This window comes from Schistocerca americana, chromosome 7, assembly GCF_021461395.2.
Source record: "Schistocerca americana isolate TAMUIC-IGC-003095 chromosome 7, iqSchAmer2.1, whole genome shotgun sequence".
In the NCBI taxonomy this organism is placed as follows: Eukaryota; Metazoa; Arthropoda; class Insecta; order Orthoptera; family Acrididae; genus Schistocerca; species Schistocerca americana.
The window spans coordinates 572,181,108-572,207,296 of record NC_060125.1 but is presented as its reverse complement, the minus strand read 5'-3'; the positions used below and the strand labels follow the sequence as shown (position 1 = coordinate 572,207,296).

General features: G+C 40.6%; 1 protein-coding gene across 1 annotated transcript; it reads right to left on the bottom strand.

The window, feature by feature from the left end:
- Positions 1–11,804: 11,804 nt before the first annotated feature.
- On the bottom strand, positions 11,805–20,335 carry LOC124623098. The gene is made up of 4 exons (XM_047148889.1): positions 20,301–20,335; positions 16,037–16,101; positions 15,764–15,847; positions 11,805–12,092 (listed from the first exon to the last, which is right to left on the bottom strand). The coding sequence occupies exons 1-4, from the start codon at positions 20,333–20,335 to the stop codon at positions 11,971–11,973; spliced, it is 306 nt and encodes a 101-aa protein (XP_047004845.1). The 3' UTR covers positions 11,805–11,970.
- Positions 20,336–26,189: the final 5,854 nt, after the last annotated feature.

The following is a 26,189-nucleotide window of genomic DNA, read 5'->3' as shown; positions in this document are numbered from 1 at the left end:
ATCTGTATCGAGCCTTAGATTTTATAGATTCCTAATAATCTCAAACTTCTGATATTCCACGTACCATTACTTAGAATGGTATCCGTTCGTTATTCTTTCTCATGGTCACATACGCGTTGGCAGTCCCCTCCTGGAGATTCGAATGGGGCACTAATTCTTAATCTTTTGCCAATGAAGAGTGGCACTTTTTGGGGGGGCAGCTCCCCACCCGAAATGCAAGAGGGTGTCATGACCCTCTGTCCGCTCCTCCGACCTCTTTTACAAGGCCGTATGCACAACGAGGGTGACCTCTTAAGACAGGAGTCTATGGCCGCCATTGCGGATGATCTTTATCCAAAATCGAACAGCAACTCTGTTAGAATCCGGGCATCAGCACGTTTTTGAGGCTAGACAGAGAAGCCACCCTCAGGTTTGCTACACTCCAAGTATCAGCAACTAAAATCGAATGAAGAGGAACCACTATCTGAAACTTCTAATAAGGCATAAGCATTTTGAATGAGAACTTATATGCGTCTAAAAAAATTTCCATTTTTTTGAAAGGTAAACTTGTTGAGACAATAAGAAAACATGAGTTCATTTGTAAATGTCAGAGGTTCCATGTTAAAAGGTTCTTCCAATTGAAGTACAAGATGGTGCATGACTGAGTGAACGACTGAAGTAGTATAACCTAACTGTTCGCACATTACTGAAATAGATCTATGGAATTTTATTCATCACAGAAGTATGTAACTGAAGAATTATATAATATTCTCAAAACAATTTTAATATATCATTCATCAGTTAAATATGTATAACTCAGTTTTACTCGATTACTTATTTTCTTTTTAATGGGCGTGAAGCACGTATTAGGTCGGAGAACGACATATTACATGTAATCTTCAAGAATTTTGCTGTAACTGACACTTTAATAACTCACAAAGAACTCATTTCAGCAATTTTTGCTATTTGCAACTGATATTGCAAGGAAGGCAGACTTTTCTCTAGTACCATACAATAAAACGGTAATGCGTATGTCTATGTTGGTAGTTATTTCTTCTACAACAAATGCTTTAATAAACTATTTGCTACAAGAGAATGATTATTTAGTTTATGTTTGAATACAGTATAATACAAAAATTTAATTGTGTGTTATGTATCTGTTACCAGCTGTATGATGGCATCCCATACGTTTTGATGGAAATTACAATATTGCATCGTGGAAAGTTTTTATGATTACTTCTCTTTCTCACTTACTTACTCCTTGGTGCTACAGGTTTTGTAGGGCCTTGGCATTCCGGAAAACCTCCGCCCACTCTTATCTGCTGGCTGCCTTGGCAGTCAATCTTCTAACTCCAATTCTTATCAAGTCCTCCTCCACGTTGTCTGACCATCTGGTCCTTGGTCTGCCCCTTATACGACGTCCACCGGGTTTTCCTTTGAAAACTTTCTTGACTGTGCTGTTCTCCACCATTCTTTCTACATGTCCCAAAAAATGTAGTCTATTAATCTTTATTTCTGTCACGATATCTGGTTTGTTGTACAACTCTCTGATCTTCTTATTATTTTCGATTCTCCAAAAACCCCTCTCATTCCCTGGATCACAGATTTTCCTAAGTGTCTTCCGTTCCCATCTCAGCAACAACTCCTCATCATTTTGTATCATAGTCCAGGTCTCCGAAGTATACATCACCACAGGCCAAACTACTGTACGATACACAGTCAACTTCAGATTCCTACCAAGGCTCCTTGCTTTAAATATTTTAATCAGTGCAACATTAGCTCCTGTTACCAGCAGGAATCCTCTCATGCCATTATTCTCAGTTATCAGTGACCCAAGATATTTAAAGCTCTCAAGGCGTTCATATTCCGTTCAGTTCAAAAGCATACTTCTTTCTCCTTCACTATATGCTTTCCTAGATGTTAAATATACTTGGTCTGCGACTGATTAATAGTCAGTCTCATCTCTGCACCGTATATTTCTACTTTTTCAAGGTTTCTTCCAGGTTCTGTTTCTTGCTGGATGACAAATCAATATCATCCGCATATGCAAGCTCCTGAGTCACTCTATTGAACGGTGTTCTCCCAAAGTTATTTCTTTGTGTCTTAAGCATTGCATTCTCCAAGACGACATTAAACAGAATAGTGGAAAGCACATCACCCTGCTGCTGTCCTTGGTTAACTTCAAATGTCTTTCATAAAGTTTCCTTGATCTTTACTCTGCTTATTGTTCTTCTCAAAGTCATTTGAACCAATCTCATTAGATTGTTACATTGTCTTCCAAAGTCGATCCATTTCGATATTATCATAAGCTTGTTTGAAACCGGTGAACAGCTGGTTGACATCGATATTATACTCATAACATGTTTCAATGATCTGTCTGACTGCGAAAATCTAATCTGCAATGGATCTATTAGTTATGAGACCACACTGGTAGTGTCCTAGATAATTTTCTACATATGTTCTTAACCACCCAGCCATCGTTTTTCCTAATAAAGTTCAGAGCAGTGCAATTCCTCTATAATCTCCGCTGTACTCCACTGTTTCGGCATATTTTCTTTCCGCCATATTTCCACTATAATGTCATGCAAAATCTTATTAGTTTTTCACCACCACATTTTATCATTTCTGCTGTAATATTGTTTTCTCCCAGAGCTCTGTTTTTAAGAGACTTTATACTAACTTTAACTTCTTCCAGTTTGGGTTCTGCTACTGATACCTGCTGCTCTTCATTTGTTTACTTTCTGCTCCACCTCTTCTGCCATACTGGCATCAGCCCTACCTTCGTTTTTATCTCCTGCATTCAGTATTTCACTAAAACACTCCATCTATCTGCCTAAAATCTGATCTTCTCCTCCAGTCAGATTTCCCTCCTTATCTTTACAGTAAACTTCTCTGGGTTGGAATCCTTTCCTTATATCGTTAACCCTCATATTGAATTTCCTTGTTTCTTGATCAATATTTCTCTCTTCTTACTCACTGATCCACCAATTTCCAGATTCTCTCTTTTTCCTCCAACATTCCTTATCTGGTTCCCTTATCTTCTACTCGTATTCTTCTACAGTACCTCTAGTTCTCCTCTGCAGCATTCTTGTTCTTGTCTCATTTCTTTCTTCTATCTTACTCCTACAGTCTATATCAAACCATCGCTGGGTTCTCACTTTCTTCTTTCTGCACAGTATAATTTCAGCTGTCTCATGTATTATTTCCCTAACCGTTTCCCATCGTTCTTCAGTATCCTCTCTTGCCTGCTCATGGGCATCAATAAGTCTGTTTGTCAAGATAGTTTTATACTGTTGTACTGTATTTTCATCATTTCTTAATTTGGTATCCTCAAACTTTGGCATGATAGGTTTCTTGGCCTGTCCATAACTGGCATTCCTCTTTCTGTATTTGATTCTTACCAAATAATGATCACTATCTTCATCTGTACCACGACAGCTATCCACCTCTAATACATCTGAAACATGTCGTCTATGAGTATGTGAACAATCTGATAAATAGTAGCTGTACCCGAAGGACATACAGTGAAAATGTAAATCTACACTCACACAGACACATACCCAAATGAAATTCTTAATGTCGAACAGAACTCAAACAAAAAAAATTTGATAAATTTTATTAACGTCCTAAAAGAGAAAAAATTCATTTTCAACAATAGAATACCCAAGACAAATGTCTTTGTACAAGAAGCTAAGAAATTATAGTCAAACAATCGTTATGAAGTGCTCATTATCGCTGATTTTCTGCTTGAAAACATGTAAGCATCACTGGATATAGCTGTCATACACTTGTAAGTGTTATTGTAAATGTAATCACTAACAGATGTAAGTGTTATTATACATCTGATCACATGCAAAACTTTCCAAAAGCACATGACCTGAAAGGTACTGTACCGAAAAAAAAAAAAGCTCTAGGATGAAATGTTATATCGTACATCATAACATCTGCAGTACAAAACACACTTGTACATCTACTAACATATATATAAGGTGTATACTTTTGTATTACTCTGTAGTGAAACATAAACAACAAAAGCATTAATGTAGACATAAACCTTATTCCTTTGCAGCATAATAATATATCGTAGATTATGTTGCAGAACAAACAACTACCAACCTAGATTTACGAAATTTAGTTCATCGTATAATATTAGAAAAAATTGTACCGTCATTAGCAGATCAAAATGGTAAAATTGCTGAAACTAGCTCGTTATGATGTAAAGATAATGAGTCCATAAAGTATAAATTACAGATAAACATCAAAGAATTTCTGGATAACATGCAGAACTCAAAATGAATTAAGACGTGGCCCTGAACACAACTTCATGTCTCACAACACAAAAAAGTGTGAACTGTTGGAATAAGGTTACAGAATTCTCTAGTGCACAGTCCTTCATGGAATGCCAAAACCGGTCGGTAGATTGAAATACAGACTAGGAAACATCATATGTTCCTCTGTACACTATATTCTATTTACGACGCTCTCCCCTACCTTACATCAGTTTCTCTAAATCCTTTTAAGATGTAGTGTATAAACTAAAGAAGGTACGTCTGTTAGCATAAAGATTTATATGGCAATTTTAATACGTAATTGTTGAAGTGCAACTGTGAGAGGTGGCATTGCAAAACTCATTTGATATTTTGACTTACTTAGTTCCTCAAATTTAAAGAAAAGCTAATAAGATATGATGGGTAACTTTATTTCCTTTCAAAAAAACTAGTTAATTTGATTGCGAAAGCGAAAGTCTTTCTTTCTAGTTACTAAAAGAAATGCTGAAGTCATTAAAGGCAAATTGCCATAACGATTTCAATTTCGATTAAAAGGAATATTTTCAAAATATGTCTCTTTAGGATTACTAATTCCGAAAGGTAATGCTATTTATCTTTTGGAGGAACATACTCGAAATGAGATTCTGCTGCTTAGCGATCCAATTGTAAATATGGGTACTGTGGCCTAGCGATAGATACTGAGGTACCAGAACGACAACCAAAGTGCCAAAGTGAATGAGCCCTGCCTGTCACATCGATAGTCTTTCTAAATAAGTTATCTATGCTGGTTGCGTCTCCTGAGAGTGCCCACCCTGTCTGCTTTTGTGAGTTGAACGTGCTTGCCGTCCCGGTTCGACTGGGTCTGTTTTCGGCCTCGCATTGGAGCGGTTTGGAAGAGTCAACCCTGGACGAGAGCTGGAAGTGTGCCGCGCACTGTGGCAATACCGAACTACAAGAGGAAATAAGCGTGTCGGCTTGAGGCTTTTCGTTTTTAATGTGCAATGGGCTGAGTGGCACGATCAGTCGCAAGCCGTCATTGGCCGCTCTGGTGCTCTGGCTGTGGAAGCGTGCAGTGCCCCCCTCGTTCTACATCTACATCTACATTGATACTCCGCAAGCCACCCAACGGTGTGTGGCGGAGGGCACTTTACGTGACACTGTCATTACCTCCCTTTCCTGTTCCAGTCGCGTATGGTTCGCGGGAAGAACGACTGTCTGAAAGCCTCCGTGCGCGCTCTAATCTCTCTAATTTTACATTCGTGATCTCCTCGGGAGGTATAAGTAGGGGGAAGCAATATATTCGATACCTCATCCAGAAACGCCCCCTCTCGAAACCTGGCGAGCAAGCTACACCGCGATGCAGAGCGCCTCTCTTGCAGAGTCTGACACTTGAGTTTATTAAACATCTCCGTAACGCTATCACGGTTACCAAATAACCCTGTGACGAAACGCGTCACTCTTCTTTGGAACGCTGGCCGATATAAGAAGGAATTTGATGAATACTGGTGAGTACAGCCCACGACATTTGTGTGTCCTGGGAAGCACGGCTTTCGATGCGCGACTTTCCTGGCCTCCTTGTTTCAGCAAGTTCAGATGAGGGTCGATGCATTACAAATATGAGAACTGAAGTTCAAAGTTTCCATTTAAGTCATTCAATGTTATATTGTCACTTCTTGTGACTAAGCGCGTTGGATCCCTACCCAAGATGTTAAGAATATTGTTATTATTAAATTTCTGAGTTCTTAGGATCTTTGCTAGCCAATTATTTTGAGTTTAGCTTAAACTTTCTTATGACTTTCGAAACGATCTAGGATTATTTCAAACAGCAGATGACTATATCATTCCATTCTTTTTATCATGCAGTTTTAAGCTCTACTGTTTACTTTTATCAGTGTAATTATCACATTGTAGACTTTTTTGTATTGCCCGTTTTTAGGCTGTTGAAATTTTGCCAGACATTTGCGCTTCAGATTCACCAGAGAAACTGCCGCGTGTCTCACGTAAAATTGTGATATGTAACTTAATGTGTGCTTTTCTGGATGTCGTAGTACATCCGGTGGCTGCGCAAACGTGGACGTAATTTGTGTGTCGTAGCACCTTCAAGGTTCTATCCCAAGCATTATTTAAGTTCTGAATGAAAGACATCAGCAATGGTGGCCGAAACCTCGGCATAAGAGGTCACCCTCGTCCTGTGGACGGCCTTGTGGAAGAGAGTAGAGGAGCGGATGGAGGATCAGAGCACTCTCTGGCCTTTGGGTGAGAAATTTCCCCTAAAAGGCGGACGAATCAGTAGTGATCAATGCCATAGGTCTGTAGAAGGTAATGGAAACCACTGCATGAAAGAGACATGATGTATATCCACAGCACATTTGCCCTGTAATTGACCAAATTTCATGACGGTCTCCACATTATGCCTCAATTCGTATCTCCGGAAGGAGACTGCTAAGGGGGAGGTGACCATCAGAAAAAGAAAGAAATATTCTGCGAGTCAGAGGTTGAAATATCAGAAGTTTGAACGTAACAAAGAAGTTACAAAGTATAAAAAAGAGAAGCGCAAAGCTCACTCTATACATAGAGTTGGTCAGCGAAGTCAAATCGAAAGAAGGTAACGGCTTCTAGATTTCCGATCAGGCAAATATAGTTTACTTCACAATTCGAAGTTGCTGAGAAAGATAATACACAGTATAATGAAAAAAAATTGTGGCTCTGTTAAATGGCGATCAAATTTCTTCAAGAAACGTAGAGGCACCAAACAGGAGTTTCGGAAGTTGCGGTATGTGAGAAATACCAAAGGAAAATCAAGAAACGTCCAGTGGATATGTTAAATGGGTATCAAATTGCATTAGGAATGGTAAAAGCACCAAACAGGAGTTTCGGACGTTGCGGTATGGGAGCAAAACTAACAAAAGTCAAGAAAGGTTCAGAGCATATGTCCTCTTAGAAAATACATTCGCAGTGTAAAATAGTGAAAGATGTTCGAAATCCTGAGAAAAATAGAAATAAACTACAGGGATAGAGGGTAGAATCCAAAACACATGAGAACAAAGAGGGAACAATAAGACTGGATGACCAACAACGAAATGCCCCGGGCTGTAAAGGTTTGAGGAAGGGATCCAGTCTTTCATCACTACTGTTCAATCCAAACATAGAAGAAGCAAGGACGGAAATGAAAGAAGGGTTCATGATTGGGATTAAAATTCAGTGTGAATGGATATGAATGCAAAGGTACCATCCTCAGTAGAATTACAGGGTTTGTTGAATAGCACGAACAGTCTAATGAGTATAGAATTTTGATTGAGAATAAACCCCAAAATGACAAAACTTATGAGAAGGTGCAGCAATCAGAATATCGAGAGGCCTAACATCAAAATAGGTGATTACGAAGTACGCGAAGTTAAGGAATTCTGCTATCTTGGAAGCAAAATAATCCGTGATGGACAAAGCAATGAGTACATAAAAAAGCGGACCAGCAGAAGCAAACATTGTATTCCTGGCCAGGAGAAGTGTACTAGAGTCAAATATAGGACTCAATTTGGCGTAGAGATAGCTAAGCATGTACGTTAAGAGTACAGCATTGTATGGTAGTGTATCATGGGCAGTGGAAAAATGGAACAGAGGAGAATCGAAGCGTCTGAGATGTGATGCTACAGAAGAGTGTTGAAAATTAGGTGAAATGATAAAATAAACGGGAGAAAGAAACATACGGAAAACACTGACAAGAAGAAGAAGCTGGATTGTAGGGGATGTGTTAAGACGTCAGGGAATTAAGCTCCATGGTACTACAGAGTGTTATAGAGGGTGAAAACTGTACGACAGAGATTTGAATACATCCAGCAAATAAATGAGGGCTAAGGGTGCAACTGCTAGTCTGAGATGAAGGGGTTAGCACAGGAGAGGAATTCGTGGCAGCCCACATAAAATCAGACAGAAGATTAATGAGAGAAGAAAGATGGAAACGAATCTTTACGAAAAGACTCATTATATCTCCGTCTCAGATATACATTTTTAATTAGATTACGTGTTTCAATCACTCAGGTTATCTACAGATCTAAGCAGTTGCGCCAGCAACCGTTCTTGTCTAGTCAGAAACATTTGTCAGAGTACTGATCAGTTCTCTGACATGTGGTTTTGAGTATACAAGACGGGTTGCTTATGCAACTACCTAGATCTGAAGATGATCCTGAGTTATTGAAATGTGAACCTAATGAAAAATGTGCGAATGAGACGGAATCATAAATGAGAATTATCGTTCATATCAATATAGTTGCTGAATGTCGCAAGACGTTTATTTTGGCTTTAATGGGAATGATTATTGTATTATTTTTGTCTTCTCTACTCTTTCTACAAACTGTCTGAGGATACCATTCGGCTGGTCGAAAGTCGTTATGGCATTTTAGAATGCTTTGTGATCTTTGTCACAAGAAAATAAAGGAAGATTAAAGGCAAGAATTAGCTCAACGATGGGCCGGTCTTTCTACAAGGTTTTCCCATTTCGTCTGACGTCCTGCAGTGCCATCCAGTACAGTCTGAATGCTGTAAGTCCATTTCGGATGCGATTATTTCTTGCGGATCATGAATCAGAGCGCAGGAACCTCATTTCCGCCACCTGGATTCTACATTTAGAATTTCATATCTGGATACAGAACTCTTCACCACAGGTACTGTAGGAAGTGCCATGGTTGCATAAAACTTCGTCACTTTTCAGCACTGGTTTTTCCATCAATGCTTAATTTACTTTTTGAGACGTGACAGAACGCTGTCACAGCACTGCAAACGCTCAAGTTAACAATTAAACTCATTAAACAATTAAGCATAACTAACTAAAGTACTTACCTGGAAATGTTAACTGCGGCAGTACTTTATTGTACAAAGAATGGTGAAAACAGCTTGACAATTGGAATTCATACAGGTTGTTTGTTTTAACTTGCGGCACCTGAATACTTTGAACACGATGCGTTGAGCGAAACATGTACTCAGTGAAAATTTCATCTGAGTAAAGGGGACATGGTATATTTGTGTTGTTTGTGCCACAACTGGCCTCAATTGTGCTCCTTCCCCCCCCCCCCCCCCCCCCCCCCCCTCCCCGCATTTTTATTACATATTCCGATTCTACTGCCAAAAAGTACGTGCGGTTTACTCAAACTATTGTTTTACATTCGTACTAGATGGCGCTGTAATCGAAAAATATCAAGTGTTTTTAAGTCTTACATGCAGTGAACTTTATGGCGGTGTTTTAAGTATGTTTCTGCTGATGACAAACTACCCAGACTTAGACGCAGGTATTTAATGAGCAATGCTTATGGCATGTGCGAGACACCAGGCTGCAAAGTTGGTGGTGTGCGGCATACTGGCAAACTGATACCTGCCCATTGTTGTAATATTGTCATCGTTGATGACCCTTTGGTCGCGTTCATAAGTAACGTCATTTGTTGCTTAGCTGAATATCTCATTAATCATATCGACTTTCCAAATTACTCTGACGAGTTGCGAGAAGTTGCATGTGCCCCAATATACGATGTAACCCAAAAACGCATTAGTATTTGGAAATTGACTGATACACATGACTGAAATGATGTAGGGTTTTATTGAATCCAAAACCAGGGGACGAAAGGTGAAGCTTCATACAATACAAAAGCAAAGACGATATTCCTTGTAACAAATGTTCAACATGTCGGCCGTCATTCACTAACGGTACCTGTAGTCGAACGACCAGGTTGTGAGCAGCACGGTATAGGTACGTTGAGAAATTGCCGTCGGATGTTTTCTTTTAGCATACGTAATGAGCCGGTCGATCGCGGTAGACTTGAGACTTCAAGTAGCACCCTAACCAGTAACGACACGGATTGCGGCCTGTGGACCTGGCAGACCAAACATGACGGAAGTGGCGGTTCAGTACGTCATCCTCCACCAAACGATGAGTGCAAGATATCTTTCACATGTGCAGCAAGCAATACGAAGCGGAGCATCATCCGCATAAAAGTTCTACCTCCCAATATGTGTTTATCGACCCGTATAGGGATGATGCGATTCTGTAACACGTCGGCGTACATCGCACCCGTCACGTTGACGATTCTCATGCGACGGAACAAACCTTCGTGTCCAGTGCCATCTGCTGGCCGTTTTTTTCAGTTGTTTTCTGTTTCAATAAAACCCCATGCCAGTTCACACACATGTGTCGAGTTTTCTCTCTCCACCTAAATTATTTGTGGGTTAGAGCATTTTTCAAATGTTAATGGACTTTTAGGTCACCCGGTTGATTAGCTAAATAAAACGTAACTGTTACATGAGTGAAGTTCCGTGTGTAGTCTTTCTACCTCTGGCGTTGGCACACTCACATTTGAGCCAGCTATGTGAATTCTGAAAAGCGCTATCTTTCGTTTCATTCTAATTACGAATGAACAGCCACTTATTTTCAGTACACTGGTCCCCCATCATACAGTTCTCTTCTAGCAGAATAAGCTTCTCTTCATTCGTAGATGTATTCAAATTCACCAAGTGCACCTGTGTTGAAAACTTAATTAGGCAGCATTAGACAGAATTCGTGTTTTCGAAGGGCAGCGCACTGGTAACTGCATTGGCCGTAAGGAAAGATAAGTCTGATATGTGGATGGGGAGATGCTGGCCAGCAATCACGAAGTACGGGTAGGCAGTTCAGTACCAACATAGTACCCCTCAACCCCTTAACTGCCTCCTGCTGTAACAAAGAGCTATGTGCTTTGTCGATTAGGGTTCGTCGTTTCATATGCGCCCATAGCCTTCCGATATAGTGTTTTGTGTCTGGCCCCAGCACAGCTATTAACTTCATAACAGAAATCAATCTGACCATGTTACAAGACTACACACTTCTGTTCTGATCGTGGGAAGAGCACCGCAAGGCATTTTATAATTCTGCAACTACTTCCCTGTTTGTAAAAAATAAGGTCATGTTTCGTGGCTTTATATTGAATTTCATAGCTAAGTATTTTTTCTGTTATTAACAATGTCAATCGCATCAAAGTTAAATAATGCAAGTGATAAGTTACACATCTGTTTACAGTGACATACTCCCTTTGCTTTGTCCGTTTATCTCCAATCCAAATTCTGTTCAAATGGTTCAAATGGCTCTCAGCACTATGGGACTAAACATCGGAGGTCATCAGTCCCATAGACTTAGAACTGCTTAAACCTAACTAACCTAAGGACATCACACACATCCGTGCCCGAGACAGGATTCTAACCCACGACAATAGCAGCAGCGTGGTTCCAGACTGATGAGCCTAGAGCCGCCCGGCCACAGCGGCCGGCTCCCAAATCTGTTTCTCGATAAAAAATTCTAACAGCCAAACGCGTTAGGACCTCATCTTTTTCCATTATTTGCAATAGTGTATGCATGAAAACTGGACCAAACATTCACATAATCCATAATGACCATTAAAATAGGTTTGTTGATTTATTTATATTTTCACTTAATTGCGTCATACTAAATACAGCACGTGTATGATTTTCCTCTTACAAAGCTGTGTTGGTGATTTAAGCATTTTTCTGGTACATAAGATTCAGCCATGCAATAATCTGGTACAAAATGTGCTGCATTAATATTCATAGAGAAGACTCCAGTTGAAGTGTAACAGTAGATTTTGGTGTTTCCTGCAGGTGAGATGCCTCTATTGTCAACAATTGGCAAGTTCTAAAAATGTAAAAAAGTCGTGTTTTGAAATCAGGGTTTCTTTGGCACTATACATAATCAACAGTTGACTCTCCTCAGTTTAGACTCGTTCACCTCTGGACTCTCAGCAACGACTTTCCACATTCGCTCCAGCACTTCGGCACTGGGATTCTTCACATTCGTAAAGACTTGAACGACATCTACAACAAAATAGCACAACATTTAATGAAAACCACGCATTTAGCTAGTATGTTTTATGGGGTGAGTCAGGAGGATAGGTAAGTGTTCTGACGGGCGATAGCATTAGTAATTCTGAACAAAACCTTTATGCGGATATATGCCCTGTTCCGAATGGTTTCCGAGATAGAACACGTTTAATGTACATTTCTATTTATTTTCTGTGCTATTCATTGTCATTGTTCACAACGTACCACAGTAACATAGAGGAAGTTGAGGCGAACATTTTGATACATGACCCTTGTGGTCTATCAAGTAGGAAAACTACCCCAAACTGGCCTACAAAAAGTACCTGAGCTACGGCGAACGCTCCTTGCGAGAGATTTTCAATGTTCTCGCGATTTCTTCGCCCGAAATGTTAGTCCTAGACAAAAAATAAATAGAACTTTTTTGTAGTAAATTTAATTTAGTTTAATTGTGTTCCGAGACACGTTTTCGTTGGAGTGTGCGGTTCTCGAGTTATCAAAGGAAAACGCACAAAAGTGATTTTAAATGTTTTCTATCTCGGAATCCATTCGCTTTAGAACTTACCGCTGCATATAATTATCATTTGCGTCACAACAAGTTCGTTGCTTATTCCCGTAGTGATAGCTTTCCTGTATTTCTCCAGGAATCAACTGAATGAAATGTGGTGCCTGCGAGGAAAACAGCTTGGAATGCTCGGGACAGGTCAGAACTTGTAGTGCTTTGTAGCAGGAACCCTCCTCACACCGTGGATGACCTCTGGTGAACTACTTAAGCAGCAGCGTCTTGAACTCTTGGTCAAGAGCGTCCCGCGGAGTATCCATGGTTGTTAGATTGCATGGGATGGAACAAATGGTGTTTAACGTTACTCAGAACTAATGTTTGATTTCACTGAGCACTTCCGATCAGACCGTATTTGCTGTGGCGTTTCATTGGCTTTTGTTTCACAGCAAAGGTTACCTGTAAGGTTCCACACGACTTACTCTTTCACTATCCGACCTCTTTAAATCTACACTAGCACTTGTTTGCAGTTGTGCATGTGGTTCAATACATTTTTTGGACAGTTAACTTCATTCAGCCCACTGTTTTCTAAACTTCCATTGCAATGATCTCTCTATCATTCAAAACAGACGTCACTACCCTGTGATCTCCGGTGTTGACGGTTAATCCGACCGTTGGTGGGACACGACAGCGGTTCATCGCTTTGGCCTGACCACTGAGTTAAGCCGAAGATGATACCGGTCAATTTGACCTCTGCAAGACACTTCTTATCATGCTGTGGTAAAGTCTCTGCCTTTCTTAGGCAGTACTTCCGTGACTTAACTGTTTCCTGGATTGCGCTTTGGACTGCTGTTCTACGGATTACTGGCAGATGTGGTTGACCCTGCACCGCAGGGATTATTGTCTTGCTGTATACCACAATTAGTGACGACTCGGCGCGGGTTGGATATACGATCTGTTGCTTGCAGCGTATCCGTATTTACTATATAAAGAAGAGTGTTTCGAACCGTCACGTGCGTTATAGATCATTTTCTGTATTTCGACGAAAATAATGAATCCAGTTCTCGAATGAAATATCTAGCAAATATGGATACGCGAAACTACTGACTATCAGCCACGCTATGAGGACCGTAGCTTTCAAATTACATTCACAGTTCGGACAGTAGATACGTGAGATTCTAGCCTATGCGGTCCAAAGTGAGACCGAGAGTTCGTCAATTCAACATATAATGGGAGGGGAATTTTGGCATATGTGATATCAAACTTCAGTGATTGTTGATGACTTCATTATTTACTCGCAGGATGTGTTTTCTAACTACAGTAAGTAAACAGTTCCCTTGTTGTTTACCTGAGTGCAAACAAAGGATCATGTTACAGACTATCCAATTCATGATTAATGTTCTTCTGAATGGCGAAAAATTACTAGTGATATTCTATTGACTTCAACAGTGATATCTGTGCGTACCATTTAACACTGACAAAAGGGAAATCCTGCCCTTTGCAGTTAGTGTAGGCATTATAATTAAGTCCAGCTCGATGTAACAAGAGATGTAACAATAAACTCAACATTCAGAAAGGTCATTAATTGGTTTCTAAGAAGTGACATAAAGATACTTATATGCGATTGCATATAAAGACACTTCATTCAGTTACATTACAAGACAGTAACAACAGAGCGCGAGGGAAATGAAATGTGAAAAAGCTTAAGTTCAAAATTCCAGGGTCTGCACACTGATCAGAATTTTTACCCGAAATCATGTATTACGTATCTTCAGAAAAGCTTGAGTTTAGGGACTTTTTCTATAGCTCAATTTCAAATACTGGCTTATTTGTATACCTCCAATCCTTAACTTCGTAAGGAATAATTTTCTGTGACACTTCCACACAAGTATTCATTGTACCGAAACGAGGTCTAACTTTAATGTCTGATGGTCATCTTCGAGCATTATTGCCTTATTGAGGCAACCACAAGCAAATTAGTTACGGTAACCACCACCTCTCAGTAGATTCATCCTGATGAACCAGTTACAAATTGAGAATAAAAATGGCTCTAAGCACACAATGTTACCATCCTCTTAGTCAGCAAACAGCAAATTGTGCTGATATAAAAAATTTAATAATCACCCTTGCGAGTGAAGGGTCGTGACACGTAATGAAAACGTAAAATAATTGTCTCAGTAATTTGTGTCTGATATGTCATTTTACTCCATTTATGAATTTCTAACCAAGTAATAGCAATATGAGACTTGATTAGATTTATTAAATTTAATTCTAAATTTGGATAAAACTTTAAATAACCTGAATGCATACGTATTTTAACAGACGAGCTGTAATTTACTTGGTCACCTACTGACACATTCCAAGTCATTGTGAGTCGCCACAGAATACAAATATACAATTATATCAATTAAATTTCATAATTTCTGGTGACATTATTGTGCCTTTGCATCTTTAACACGGCCATCAGAGACAAAATTATCTGAAATACTGCCAGGAGTAAAATGTTTCTCTTAGAAGACTGACATATACACTGAATACGAACCATAAAGAATAAAACTTGAAAGCTATACGTAAGATGAAAGTAAGTTATTTCGAAAATCGAACACAGAGAACGGATCATCGTCTGAAAGAGTACTGCCTGTTATGCAGCTGTATCCGAAACAAAAGCGAAACTGAAGAATGGTAGCTTAGTCTTTCATTGAAATTTGTGACATTATTACCGACATACTGCTATAACGACGTGAGCTTCAATTTTTGACGTCACCAATGCAGCAGTTCTATTCTGAAGCGAGGCTGAAATTCCTTTGGAAATTTAATTACTGGTCGATAACGTGCTGTGATGCATCGCCCCTTTTCATTGGATACACGAAGATAGCTAACAGCCTTGCTCATAACATTGGCTTGAATTCGTCATTTCACATAGTCAAGATTCCAAAAAATGTAGTTTGAAACAAGAGTGTAACATGCAGATTTCAAGAATGAAAGGTGGTCAGTTAAATTTCCTTACTGCAGTTATTCAGTGTTAGAGTTGTGGTTTTCCATAAATCTAGATCTGTTTAACAAGAAACGTTTACTGCTCCAGAAACTTGTTGTAGGGAGCAAAAGTATTCTTGAGCAGCGCAAGCAAGATGGTTCAAATCGAATGTGTTAGTTGGAGCAAGATACTCACCATTGCCTAAGAAGCAGTAATGATCAATGATGAGATCCGAATCTGTGTACACGACATTGTACGATCCACTCAGGAAGGGATACCCTGAAACCAATAACGATTCCTTACTGTGATGGAACAGTACCTGGTAAGCAGGGTAAACAGACCCGTTATTAACTTTATCCTTTCCTAGAACCAAAAAAAGGAATACGGCAAATTTGAAATCCCATTTTTTTCATACATATCAGCACACAGAATGCAGTAACCAATAAATGCATTCACTTTTATACTCACATATGCCTTTGTAGACTTTGTCTAATCGGTTCCCGTTGAAAGTGGCTTTAGCCGACAAGGGGAAACTGCAAGAAAACGAAGAGTGTTAGATTCACAATATCAGTAATTTGTAAACGTTTTGACGTTCGTGCTTTCCAGACTAACCACACAAGCAACTTTCAATACAAGCATTTGTACAAACGTACCCTGTGGGTCCATTATTCCGATAGACGGAACTGGTACAGTTGTCTGAACAGTGGCATAGTACTTCGCATCAATACCCTTCGCATATAAAAACGAATTTCTTAAAAAAAATTTGTAGTTAATAGCAACAAGACTAATACCAAGATGGTTCCTTCATTTTGACCGCAATTTTTTGTCTGAGCCTGCAAAAATTCTTCACAGGTTAATGCAAGTACAGAACGCAACAGATGTTACCACGCTGCCAACATCCCTAGCTGCCTAGTTAAAGCCATGCGTAATTCTTCGCACAGTTATGCGTACCACTGTGCTTGCTGTGGAGTAACTAACCGTGTGTAGGACTCTCTGATCAGGTGTACCCTCTACTCAGCCTCCTTCCTGCACTGCCTTTACTTAATCTGTTTTTCAAGGACTGTCAAAAGAGGCAGCCGTTTAGCTAATTTTTAGGGGCTTAAGGAACCCATAATGGAACTTATCTATCAAAAAGATAGGCATTGAAAATAATACCTTTCACATAACTAGCGAAATATTCATAGCTTCCTTGGAAGTGTTGTTCCTCTAGGATCAGTGTAGTGCACACTACATTTAAGCACCCAATTTTATGTTATTTATGAACGGATGCGTTTACTCTTCCTTGATTATATCAGTAAGAGTGTTAGATATTATTCGGCCGTGGAGGCTCCAGTTAATTTTACCTCTGTCTTCCCGTTTCCTGCTTCCACCGGGGCTCTGACAGGTACCACGAATTTAGCTTGCAGTTTTCATAGATGAATGCTGGCTCACATTGTTTGGAATAGGCCGGCAGAAGGTTGTGAAGTTCTCAGCGGGACTCAACAGCAGGAGCAGCATTCTCTTGAAAATGCCGACCAGTTGGATCGCCGAAATATCGAGCGCAGTTGATTTTAGGATTCGGCAGTAAACCCGAAGAGACTTTCAACTGAGTTGTACCTTTGCGTTTGTTTTATCGGTGGAAATTTTTGGTGAAAATTCGTGACCGTCCCTGCCCTGGTGGTAGATTGTACCCCTGAGACCATTACTTGCTGTGGATTACTAACACTGTAAGCGGTGTGGCACATTCAAATTCAGTGGTTTAATAGTGAAACTTAACTTTAGTCTCGTGTTTAATGAAGTTATTTACTCAGTTTTATTAAAATGGTTCAAATGGCTCTGAGCACTATGGGTCTCAACTGCTGAGGTCATTAGTCCCCTAGAACTCAGAACTAGTTAAACCTAACTAACCTAAGGACATCACAAACATCCATGCCCGAGGCAGGATTCGTACCTGCGACCGTAGCGGTCTTGCGGTTCCAGACTGCAGCGCCTTTAACCGCACGGCCACTTCGGCCGGCAGTTTTATTAACTTGGTCCTGAACGGTAAGGTTTTATTCCTGTTCACTGAATTTGAGACTTTTTTGTGTTTTGTAAGGTTAATCATTTTACCTTTTAATTATTTGAAGGGAAATTCCTCTTTTTATATTAGGCCTACGACTTTTCTTCCGCCGTTTCGCAATAGACGGCAGTAGTGGAAAGTAGGGTGCGGGTGGTTGGTCATTGGTGTAATACAATAAGCGCATGCATCTGTAAACATAATGCCATAAAAATGTTAGTCGATTTGTGATCGCATCATAAGGTTATTGTCGATTAAGTACGTCAACTTACGCACCGATACCCATTTCTCGCCATTTGCGGGAAGTTTTAATTTTCTGCTTTAATATAAAGAAATCTGCGGCAATGGCTCTTAAAATGCTGGGTAAGACCAATGGTGAGGGAACTATTAGTGGAAGAACGTGCAGAAAATGTTTTCAACGCCTTAAGAACGGTGATTTTGATGTCGAAGACCGGCATGGCGGTGAAAGACAGAACGTTTTCGTAGCTACTGAAACAGACGAAGACAATCACAGGACATCATTATCGAAAGCAATTGATGGGTTCGAGCCCAGCGCTGAAACACAAACGGCCACAAACAGCGATAGGCACGTAAATGTAATTTTGCAGCAAGTCAGTGCTCTACCCTATGGCGCAAAACCCGTCAAAATATACATGGAAACGTTGAAATAAGAAATCCTATCCCTCCCGCCATATTCCCCATACGCTGCTCTCTGACTACCACCTTTTTCGATCAGTGGCATATGGCAGATGGGAGAATGTAGTGGCTAGCGATGGGCAATACTATGAATCTTTTTTTTTTCTTTGTAGTTTTTCACAATAAAACCCCGAACTTAGAGAGAAAACGGCGGAAGAAAAGTTGTAGACCTGGTACTTGTGTCTTGAAACTATGTTCTAGATGGCTGTTAGGCCTGAGGACCGATTCAAAGAAATACTGTTTGGAATACCTAGATATTAAGTATTTCCTTGGAGGGGTAAGCTTGATCGTTTATTTGTCCTCTCTGTTTGATTCAAGTAGGCACCTGACCGTGTAATTTTGCTCTTAAGTTTACGTAAATTGTTTTGGGAGATATTAGTTATCATATTTTTATAGTCCCTTGTCACTGACGTAAGACCCGTCTGCTTTAGGCAGTTTTTTGGGGGTGATATTTACTACCTTATTTTATGATGGATTTTTTTGAACTTGTAGTCGTGATCGCTTAAGAAGGTGGCGAACGTTGTTCATGTGCTTCGTATTTCTGTAACCTGTGTCCCACCTTTGTGTTGTTTGTTAGCAGCGCTTCTTAGCCTTGTGAAGCACGAACCCAACGTTTCTGCGGCTGCCAGCCACGAGGTTCTGTTGCTATTGTGTTCCTGCACGTGCCTTCCCGCTGTGTTTGACACGTGTCCGCTGTTTCTACAGTGGATCTATTCACCTTGGCGGCTTGCTTCCTTTAAGTTAAGCTTCGCTTTTCGCTTCTTAAGGATCTGATTTACTTCCTTTAACTTATAAATATTCTGCCAAAAGGCCTATATGTAAGCGATGTTGCAATTAAATTCTGAGTTAGCTCCTTTGCCTGTCCATGTATTCGGGTATTTACTTGGTGTGCTGAGAAAAGGTTTAATATAATTTCAGTTCTAATTGCCATCTCCTTAGATTCCTACTTTTAATTATAGCTCCCTATTCTTTGCTTGAGTTTAATTTACCAGTGTATCCGTTCTATGGAGGTAAGAAAATTTGTCAGATCTTCCATGGAAGGATGTTTATTCTGAATTACCATTTCTTAAAGTAGTGACGGTGACTGTTTAAGAAGACTGTACAAGAGCTATCGTTTACGCGCTTATTGTTTAAGAGAGGTTTGTTAGGATTTCCTTTTTTGTTTCTTGTTGGCACTGACTCCTTGAGGTAGCAAGAATTGAAAGTTTAGTTATGTCAATCTATGGTTAAATTTTAAAATGGTTTGTTTTCATTTAACAACTTCTTATGTTCAGAGTTATTTGGTTCTTACAGTACTTTATTTCTTACTATCATGAGCATTGTAAATGTGATCATTCAAAGGACAAATGATGTAAGAATTGTGGACCCAACCCTCCATATGACACTTTTCCTATCCCAACCCGTATCTTGAGGTTTAGATTATTTCATATTTCATTCCACAGACCAAATACGTATTAATCAGTGCATAAACTAGAAGTTACTTGGCTTCCCGGGGTATCACTGGGTTCTTCTGTTTAGCGAATAATTTCTTGAAATAAAAAGTCATTTCTTGAGCACGAACTTCCCACATTCATGCATGTTTTAATTTTTCCTAGATACGCAAATCATTTCAATAATTTAAATTTCCTGTTTTCGACATTTATGTGGTTTGTTACCAGTGGATTTGTCACCTTTATCTGTGTCTTTTCGGATGATATCTCGTGTATTATTTCCTGTCTTGTATTTTGTTGGTTTATTCCTTGACTTCTAGCACCTTATATGTTATTAGCGTGTATTGCTGACACGTCTCGTAATCCTAAGGAATTTAAATTAAATTACCCTTTTGTTAATTTCAGTTTGTATTTTCTTACGATTTTCCCTGTATCAATACCTTATGAACTTTCCCACAGAACAGTTGAAGATTGTTACCTTAAATACTGCAATTTTTTATTGTATGAGCATCCCTGGCAGTGAGTTCTCATCAAGGAGATAGGGGCAGAGCGGTTAGCCGGGTAGACTTACAGAGCTAACTTGCTGAAATTGCCATTCAGGTACATCTCGGTGTCGCTGTCACCAGGTAACGCAGCCGATCCATGACAGGATGGGAACCTGGTACTGGTATTGCTAGTACCAAGATTTCTCCGCCTGCGCGAACAAATAAATTGCTGGCTATACACATTTTTAAAAAAATTGTTTAACTGGAAAAAAATAAATTGGCAAAACTGTTCAAATGTTCTCACTACCGATACACTGAGATAAATTATTACGTGAACGGCACTGGTGCAGTAGGATTTTAAATTTATTGAGAAGTAGCACAGAGCAGGACAGCACTCGGTATTCTGGGATAGTATGTAGACAGCCTGGATGCCTAACTTTGTCGACTGGGGTCGAGGTATGATCGCCAAAGTAAAGGCACAACGCAGAGGCGAGTAACCAGGTGTTACGATGCTTTTCCTTACTTTATTCATTGTTATAATAATTTGTGAGCAAAGTTTCGGCACCCTCACGGATAATCCAAGTAAGTACACCTAGATTTTCTCTAGTGAACTCGATGAAATAAGATGACATTTACAATCGTAAGTTGCTGAAGGAACATGGAGGGTTTGCTCATTAGGCTTCATGGTATGCCCTGAAATGCTGATCAGTGAGCGACAGTTCCTTTTTTCACGCGTATGCCAAGTCTGGCTCTAAACGCTGCAAGTGTCCCACGCTTAAACGTCACCCTTTGCTAACAGCTCCTCACACCTCTGTGTTTAACGCAACCAGTCAGTCTATCGATACCGAAAATTCTGTATTCGACATCATTATAGTTTGTTTTTTAGTCCGAGTCTCCACTCACGAACACCACATCTAAGGGCCCTGTTTTTATCATTCACGTGAGGTCTGCATTATATGTGCTACTTCCGGCTGAAATTTATTCTCCCTCTCCACACAGACCTCTCCCTAGGAGAGCTACAGGTGTCCTGAGCCTAAGGTCTTTTTTCTTCAGAGATTTTGGGGATCGTGCTTCTCACTCACGTAGGTAATCACTAGCTCTAAGCTGAGTGCGCCCAGTTGTAGGCCTGCCGATGAGGAGCACTTGTGGGAGCAGGCAGCAGCTTCTCTGCATGGCGATCAGACAAGCTGACTACCGAACTATAGGTTGTCCATGTATAGTCTTAGACATAAAAACTGACCGCCGACCAGCCGCCACAGAGACTAAGTCCGAGTCGTTCACTTAAGGTGGCCAATAGAACCGACCACTCCTGACAACGCTAAGTCCGGCCATCTGCACGATCTGGCAACACTTCTAGATGCGGAAGTGACAGGAGGAAGTGTTGTCTACTTCCGAGACGTGTTTGTGTTGGGTGAGCCGGTGGTCTAGAGGTAATCGTCGCGATTTCTAAACTTACAGTCGCGTGTTGGCGTCAAACTGTATTTCTAATTTTTAACCACATTTCGGCCCTCATCTAAAGCTATGAGTCCAGCAGTAACAAGCACTTCCAGAAACAATTCTGCAAGACAGCTCGTGGCTATGTCGCGATCAGAACTGTTTACGCTCGAGAGTTTCCTCGAGCTGCAGCGGCTACCGGCCACCGGCCAGACGCCACCCGCCACCTGAAATCCGGCGCCGCCCAGGTGAACGCGGTGCGACGCTGTCAGTGTATGTATCAACTGTCATTTTCTAATTCGAAGTTCTAGTTATCATCTTGCAGTTAAGCATTGAATTTTGCATATTTGAAAATCATGAACAACAGTTAAACGTTGTAAAATTGAGTCTCAAGTGGAGAAAGGTGTAACATCTGCAACACAATTTTCACTTTTGGTGTAACAGAGGGGTGAATGCAGAGGAGGCAGCTAGAAAGATTTGAACTGTGTGTGGAGCGAGTGCTTTTGGGAAAAACGCGCCAGTAAAAGATATTCTTGTTTCAACAAACATCGTTCTGGCGTGAATGATTTTCCACATTATGGAAGTCTCGAATACTGATATATGTGACGGATCACCATTTAACCATCATGCGACATTTGCGTTCAACAGGCAAAGTTCAGAAGTCTGGTGTAGGAGTACTGCATGCTCTAATTCGAAACAACAAAAATCGACGGAGTGACTATTATTTAACGTCATCAGGTCGCTCATTGTGCATTCCTATGCAGTACTGTTACTGGTGACGAGTTATGATGCCTTTATCGTTAACTTCCTAAGAAGAAATGAAAGGCTGAGCCCCACCAAAAGACGTAAACACGAGCAAAGAGTAGTGTGAACTTAATATTTTACATCTGATAGCTCCAAAAGTGTGTTTTGCGCTACGAATTCTGCCCCAAGGGTATGTGCATCACAGCTGGAATTTGTTGCCAACAACTGAGACACCTTTCGGTCGCAGTGTAAGAAAATCGAACGACAAAATTACATCACGTGTGATAAGGTACTCTGATGATTTGAGAAACAAAACTGTCCAGAAGATTGATAGGAAATTTATCTCTTAAGCACTTGTGTTGATAGGGAGGTCCTCTCTCAAGCACTTGTCCGTCTCATCATATACTCGCCAAATTTACCTTTACCACTATTGATCGATGAACCGTAAAGGCAATCCATTTCTAGAAGAAAATACTCTTCAAACTACACTGGTTTAATGACATCATTAGAACCACTAGGTTTCTACGGATGTAGAATTTGTAAACTACTTTAGCATTGTCAGATTGTTTTAGATATCCTGACAGAAAATCGTGCTGCTGATTAATTTCTCTTTGATGATTACTATTGCGTTCAGTAAACTAATGAAAAACGCAATTAAAATATTCACTGTACTAATACAAATTAAATTCAGCTTACTACAGAAACATCACGACGGCAGCCTATTTTAACACAAATTAGTAGGATATTACCGACTTTTGACTTCGCAAATATCTGTATTTACTTCATGTCCTGTATCATTCGCAAGTATTATGAAAATGTGGCAGTTCATAGATAAAATTATTTATTCACAACAACAAAAAATATGTCGGAAGAAAACAAAAGTGACATGAATTTTGCAGTACCGTAAGGTTTTCGCTCTAAAGCTAGGGGGTACTAAAAGCAGCAAAACGAACTTCGCTCGAGCGTTGTCTTACGATTCCCTTATTGAGTTTGTATCTGCCTGCTTGTAGCTCTGCTACAAAAGAATAAAAAATCTGGCATTCAGCGAGTTTCTAAAGGCGAACGAAAGCAGCTTGCACTTGGTAGCCATGCATGTTACATGGGAACTGTTTTTTTCCTGATGTGTGTAGACATCATTTTGAGGTTGAATTGCTGGCAAATGTCAGTCAGACGTGTGTCGTTGGTGTAGTGTTTCGGTGTGTTGAATTTGTGCCAATGATTTATCTATAGGTTTTTTCTGTCCCAAATAGAGAGCTGAGGGGTCCCATTAGTATCTACACGTCGTCTTGATGAATTTTGCTGATGGTTTTTCCGAGTGTGTGCCAGAATTTTTCAACATCTTCGGTGCTTTCTTATTTTCTATGTTGGTGGGGGCATGTGCATCGATAAGTTGATGGGTGTGATTTCTTTGACAGAGTTGATAGTAGATCTGTGTTCGAGAAATGCCATGCCGAAGATTGGTACGCCTTTCGGATTTCAGTCAGCGGCTGGCGGCTGGCGGCTGTTATGATTGCGACGCAGCCACGAGCTGTCCTGCGGAATTGTTCCTGGAAGTGCTTGTTATTGCTGGTGGGTAGAATGTGAAGAGAACTATCTTCGATGTTCAATCAGACTCATAGCTTTAGATGAAGGCCGAAATGTGGTTAAAAATAAAAATACAGTTTGACACGAACACGCGACTGTAAGTTTAGAATTTGCGACGATTACCTCTAGACCACGGACTCACCCACAGAACTACGTCTCGGAAGTAGACAACACTTCCTCCTGACACTTCTGCATCTAGAAGTGTTGCCAGATCGTGCAGATGGCCGGACTTAGAGTTGTCATGGGCGGTCAGTTTTATTGGCCACCTTAAGGAACGACTCGGACTTAGTCTCTGTGGCGGCCGGCCGACGGTCAGCTTTTATGTCTATGACTGTTCATAATCACACTGCGCAAAAGTTTTGAAGGTTCATTTTTTTGAAATCTCATAATTAAACCCCCAATGCAACGCAGAATTCTGAAATTTGGCTCAAAGGTGCCTACAACCTCCTTTCGGTCCCTTCCATTGATCAAAAACTTGGCACCCTGCGACTTCAATCCTCGCGTTCGGCGAAACTTCAAATAGCAGGGTATTGAAACATGCAAAAAGAAGACCAGAGCTCATAAGTGTATGTGAGGTGTAAGGTCACATTGGAGCCCCGTTTTAGCACATTTCTCCCCATTTCTACCGTGGACTTGTCACACGACGTCCCTTAGAAATACGAGGGTTGCTCGGAAAGTAAGGAACGATCGGTCGCGAAATGGAAACCACAGTGAAAATCACAACAGTTTTCTTTGCACTTTTAGCTGCACCTTCCAGGTACTTCTCCACATAGTCGCCGCTCCGACTTAGACATTTGTCGGAGCGTTATACCAAATTTCCAACCGCCATAGAAGGCAGCCGCCTGTGCTTCCCGATAATACTCTACGCTGGTCTATAGCGCGTAGCCTGCGGCCAAGTGGTGTCTTCGTATCTAGCGTTTCATGTGAACAGAGATGATACTCAGGACGAGCCCATTAGGGCTGTGTAATGGGTGATCGAACACTTCCCATGGAAAAGGCTGCAGGAGCGTCTTCACTGCCCCTGCAGAGTGCGGCTGAAAATTGCCATGAAGAAGGAACTGCGTGGTAGCTGTGTTAGGTGGGCTGCATTCATTAAGGCGAAGGTTCTCAGCGGACATTCCTGCTTGGCGGGAGACATTGTTGTTTTAGGCACCTTTACTCGTTCACAGTGCGCTCACAACTGAAAAGAGCGTCTTGATGCGATCGTCTGGCATACTAGAGACACTGCCCAAAACGTCTGTGAAAAGCCTCGTCTGACTTTCATAGTGGTTCCCATTTCGCGAACAATCGTTCCTCACTTTCCGAATAGTCCTCGTATATGTAATACCTTTTCTTGATGCCTCTGCGGTGGAGGTAAGAACCGCGCTTTCCAGTCTAGAAATCTCAGGCTTTTCGTAACGGTGGCCGAGGAAAACATTTCAGACACACCGCCTTTCAGGATGGATAAGGAAATTCCTCAAAAGCTAGCACAAAGGGCGTTAGTGTAACAACCTGCTTCCTTGGGGAATTCGTTTACACACATTTAGCAGTCAAAAGCGACACTTTACGCTGCGATGAACAACGGTAGGATATACTTGACAATCTGATACCAGCCACCAGACTACTCGGCGCTACTCTAAAGACATCGTGGTGCTGTACCCCCAGTTAAGGTGACCTGATCCCTTTGGAGCGAAGAGTGACAGCCTTTTCTTCTCTGTTATACAGTATTTAACCATTTGGGATCGTTCAGAACCATTCTAAGACATCTGAGCGTGAAGTTAATCAGCGAGGGAATTAAATGCACTTTCATTCATCCTGCTTCGTGGTCTTATTTAGCCTGATCATGGGAGGGTAAAAGCACATTGAATGAGCATAAATTAAAACCCAAAGGGTTCCTCTAAAACTGCCCAATAACTCCCTCGTCGGTGCTACATACATACCTTGTATCTATCGTTAAAAAGATTATTTCTTTAATATTACGTTGAATGATTGTATTATGTGTGGAATGAGTAGTGATTTCGAACTGTCATGTTGGGTGTTGTAAGTGGAAGTGGTGTGCTTACTCTGTGTTATTGTTAGCAAAACTTTACACGAATTGACTGAGCAATGCAACGGCCAGTACCAATAAAGAAATACAGTCACTGCAAAATTCATTCAGCCCCTTATGAAATGAAGCATCTCTCCCTCTTCAAAATTGATAACTTGGATCGATGTGCACATAACAAATAAATTAA

What these genes read in the sequence shown, in the direction of transcription:
- LOC124623098 (XM_047148889.1), bottom strand. Translation starts at nt 20,335, where the DNA reads ATGTACCTGAATGGCAATTTCAGCAAGTTAGCTCT. An exon ending in CAAAGTCTACAAAGGCATAT is followed by an intron (nt 15,848 to 16,036) that starts GTGAGTATAAAA and finishes TATTGGTTTCAG; the next exon opens with GGTATCCCTTCCTGAGTGGA. An exon ending in TTACTGCTTCTTAGGCAATG is followed by an intron (nt 12,093 to 15,763) that starts GTGAGTATCTTG and finishes ATTTTGTTGTAG; the next exon opens with ATGTCGTTCAAGTCTTTACG.